Raw genomic sequence first — 4,192 nt, 5'->3', positions numbered from 1 at the left:
ATGCTACTTAAAACAACAAAAAGTGCATGCGTGCATAAAGTGCATGTGTGCATAAAGTGCATGTGTGCAACCTGGTGGCAAAGACAACACACATCAGTGCAAGACAACATAGGGCAGTGCAGGACAATACACAAAACACATAATATTTTCTCATGGGGACCAAAAGATGTCCCCACAAGGCCAAAGATTTCAGATAATCATCTTTAAGTATTCCTGAACTACACAACACACACACATAATGCTAAAATGTACTTTCCATGTATTCAATTCTCGCCCTAGTGGACTATAAAATAAACAAAACCCTTCCAACAACAGTCTAAAGTACAAACATTTACAAACTTTCGCAACCTTAAAGTATTAAAGAACAGCTTTTGTCATTTAAAGGTGAATTGTGGAATAATCACACGAGAGTAATTTGAGTGTCTGAAAATAAATGAAAATCAAGACAATGGCTGTTCTGCTGCTGGTTCTGCTGCTCTGTGCTGGAAGCTCAATTACTGAAGATTTATTGTCACCAAGTGTGAACATCATTGCTGAGCTGGAGAAGCTAAAACTCATGGATGGAAGGATACAAAAACTAGAAGAAACACTGACCAAAGTATTGAGTGAGAATGAAGGTAAGGTGGATTTGTATTGAACATGTCATTGTGGAAAATTTATGAACTCTTTTAAAGAAATTACAAATTACACATTTTTAAATTCATTGTTTATCAACATTGTAACATTATCATATTAATGTGTATTCTGTACAGCTTTGAAAACCGAAGTACGAGATTCACAAAACAAGCTTGAAACTGTCCAAAAAGAGAGTGAAGGCAAGTATAAGGCACATTTAGTTCCCATGGACATTTCAGAGATTTAAAATACACATTTTATTTTATTACACAAACTTACGCAACATTAAAATAATAAAAAAAAAAAAACTTTACCATTCAAAACTGAATTATGGAATAATAACAGTCAACTGAGTGTCTGAAAAACATCTGAGAAGTGAGACAATGGCAGTTACTTCCACAAGATTTATTGTCACCTAATGTGGAAATTATTGCAGCTTATTTTGAACATGACATTATGGGGAAACTTTACAGTTTATAAAGTATTTTAAAGAAATTACAACGTATACTTCTTTTGAAGCTCATTGTTTAGCAACATTCTAACTTTATTATATTAATGTGTATTCTGTACAGCTTTGAAAACCGAAGTACGAGATTCACAAAACAAGCTTGAAACTGTCCAAAAAGAGAGTCAAGGCAAGTATAAGGCACATTTTGTTTCCATAGACATTTCAGAGATTTAAAATACACATTTTATTACACAAACATTAAAATAACTGAAGAACAGCTTTTGCCATTCATAACTGAATAATGGAATAAGTCAATTGAATGTCACCATGTGGAAATTGTTGCAGCTTGTATTGAACATGACATTATGGGGAAACTTTACAATTCATCTATTCTAACATTATCATATTAATGTGTTTTCTGAACAGCTTTGAAAACTTTAGTTCAAGATTCACAATCTAAGATTGAATCTCTCCAAAAAGAGAATGAAGGCAAGTAAAAAGCACATTTTGTTCCCATAGATGTTTAAATGTTTTAAGTGACACATTTTACATCAATCGATTTGCTTATTTCCAGGCAAAAAGGTTGCTTTCTCAGCTGGACTTCTGGCTTCTGGAACAGGTCAAACTGGACCCTTTAGTTATGACAAAACTCTGGAATACAAAAAAGTATTTAGTAATGTTGGAAATGCCTACGACTCAAATACCGGTAAGTACTGTAAAGAGAATACTATTACAGGAATACAGTAACGGCATGCAGTTCTTAAACCTGTTCCCACATTATGACATTTTCTGTGGTTTCCTTGTACATTTGCATTACAGGTATTTTCACAGCACCAGTAAAAGGAGTCTATTACTTCAGATTTTACGGTATTTGTCAGGGTGGAACCACAATGGCGATCAGTCTCCTGAAGAATGGTCAAACCCAGTGCTCTCTGCATGACTGGAAGCCTTCTAGCAATGGTAACGCCAGCAATGGTGTCGTTCTCACACTGGAGATCAGTGATCAGATTTATACACGACTTTGGAGGAACACCTGGGTTTATGATGATCCTGCAAGTTACACTAGTTTCAGTGGCTTTCTGATTTTCCCCTTGTGAACATCTTAATCTTTTGTAACTCGTATCCAGTACTGGATGTGATGCAAAACACAAATATGTGAACTGTATCTGAGCAGTGGCGTAACTTTGTTTTAAAAAGTGGGTGGGACAGGAAAGTGTATGGGGGGGGGGGGGGGTGGTATTGTAATTTTATTATTACAATAATAATAATACTAATATGATAATATAGCTGCAAGCAGCAATTCGGGGCCAAGCCCCAGTAGGGGCAGTAGCGCAATACGGAGCAGGAAGAGCAAAAACAGCAGAAATTGAATGTACATGCAAAACATCTGGTTCAGAAGGACAGGTGGAAATGAAATGAAAATCAATAGAAGTTCAGAGAACGAACACGGAATGAACTAAAATACTTGTATCTCATTGAAGAGGAATAAAGATTAGCACAATCCTTATTTGGATAAAAAAGGTATCAAAATGACTCATTACACACAATTGTATAAAGGAACCCCACACAAGATTCGAATCCACGACCTCCGGGTCCAAGGTCCATTTCTCATCTCATTGCACCACTGTGCAAGTGAATGTTTCCACACCTGCCGAAGTTTATTAGTTCATGTGAAAATGAACTCAAAATGAAGAATTCTTATAAAACTGCACTTTAGATCATTCTGCAGCTCATCATGCTGTAGTGCAATACAGAGCAGGAAGAGGAAAAACAGCAGAAAATGAACAAACATGAAACAGCTGGTTCAGAATTACGGGCAAGAATGAACTCAGAATGTACATAAGCTTAGATGAAAATGAACACAGCATGAAACAAAAAGCATTTATTTCTAATCCAAGAGGCAGTAAAGGAATCAAAACACACTATTTTATAAAACCGCTCCACCTGGGATTCGAACCCACTAACTTCGGATACAGGGCTCTTCAGATAACTGGCTTTACACATTGAGCTACTTGAGGATGCACATTCAACAGACTGTGGAAGAAACCTTTTAGTCTAACAAAGAATTCACAAAAAAGCATTACTTAGCATGCTATCCATATTAGCATGCTAAGCTAACTTAATGCTAATGAGGCTCATGGTTAACTTGATAACTGAAGAGCCACATTAAAGAGAATGACAACTGGTTAGCATGCTAAGCAATTAGCATGCTAAGCTAACTAGCATAAGACAACAAACACAAGCAAGGTCACATTCAGAGATGAATATCTTGGGAATGGTAGCGAATATCAAAAATCCATTCAGTCATTTCTGTGCGGCTCGGTCCAAAGATCACCTGAGCTGATTTTGGACAAAATTGGACAAAAATTGTAGGAGGAGTAGCGAAAAAACTGTTTTCCATTTATTTCAATATGGCGGACAGGTACATTTAAGGAAAATGACAAATGACACATCGTCGGAATCGGCATAAGCCAGGGAATAAAATGACATAAAGCATACACATTTTGGAAAGTGTTTTCAAAAGTTATAAGTGGTTTTGCAATAATCATTACATCTGTGGAACAGTAGGTGGCGCTGTGTTGAAACTTCTCAGGTACCTTCAGGACCTTCTAAAGGTCATACATACCAATTTGTGTGAAGATATGTCAAATTGTTTAAAAGTTATTGCAATTTATGACAAAATTCAAAATGGCGGACACGTGGTTCATCCGATGTTGACGAATTCGATATCCTCGGATTCGGCATGGCACAGGGAATCCATAGACACCAAGATCTTGATTTTCTAATAAAGTGTTCAAAAGTTATTGGCCAAAATAGCCATTTTTCAGATCTCATGACCTGTAGGTGGCGCTGTTCCCAAATTTGGCATGGAACCTCAGATCATGGTCTTGATCAAGTGTACCAATTTTAGTTTTGATTGCTCAAAGTTTGGCCGAGATACAGCCTCTATAGCAATTTTGGGTCAACCTCGTTAACTTTGTGACATCATAACTTTTGAACAAAGATGAATAAAAATCTGTTCAGTCATTTCTGTGCGGCTCAGACCAAAGATCACCTGATCAAAGTTTGGACAAAATTGGACAAATTTTGAAGGAGGAGTAGCGAAAAAACGGAATACTGTACTTTTCA

At 36.5% G+C, this 4,192-nt stretch overlaps 1 protein-coding gene across 2 annotated transcripts; it reads left to right on the top strand.

Annotated features, from left to right (window-relative positions):
- Positions 1 to 399: 399 nt before the first annotated feature.
- LOC137003228 (complement C1q-like protein 4) lies at positions 400 to 2,300 on the top strand. 2 transcript variants are annotated; one of them, XM_067363297.1, is made up of 6 exons: positions 400 to 617; positions 753 to 815; positions 1,188 to 1,250; positions 1,490 to 1,552; positions 1,638 to 1,769; positions 1,883 to 2,299. In XM_067363297.1, the coding sequence occupies exons 1-6, from the start codon at positions 434 to 436 to the stop codon at positions 2,158 to 2,160; spliced, it is 783 nt and encodes a 260-aa protein (XP_067219398.1). In that variant the 5' UTR covers positions 400 to 433; the 3' UTR covers positions 2,161 to 2,299. The 2 variants fall into 2 exon arrangements, with proteins under 2 accessions (XP_067219398.1, XP_067219399.1); XM_067363298.1 differs by lacking the exon at positions 753 to 815 and having other exon boundaries at positions 1,883 to 2,300.
- The last annotated feature ends 1,892 nt before the right edge of the window (positions 2,301 to 4,192 follow it).

This window comes from Chanodichthys erythropterus, chromosome 16 (genome assembly GCF_024489055.1).
Source record: "Chanodichthys erythropterus isolate Z2021 chromosome 16, ASM2448905v1, whole genome shotgun sequence".
Taxonomy (NCBI): domain Eukaryota; kingdom Metazoa; phylum Chordata; class Actinopteri; order Cypriniformes; family Xenocyprididae; genus Chanodichthys; species Chanodichthys erythropterus.
This window is presented reverse-complemented; position numbering and strand designations above follow the sequence as displayed.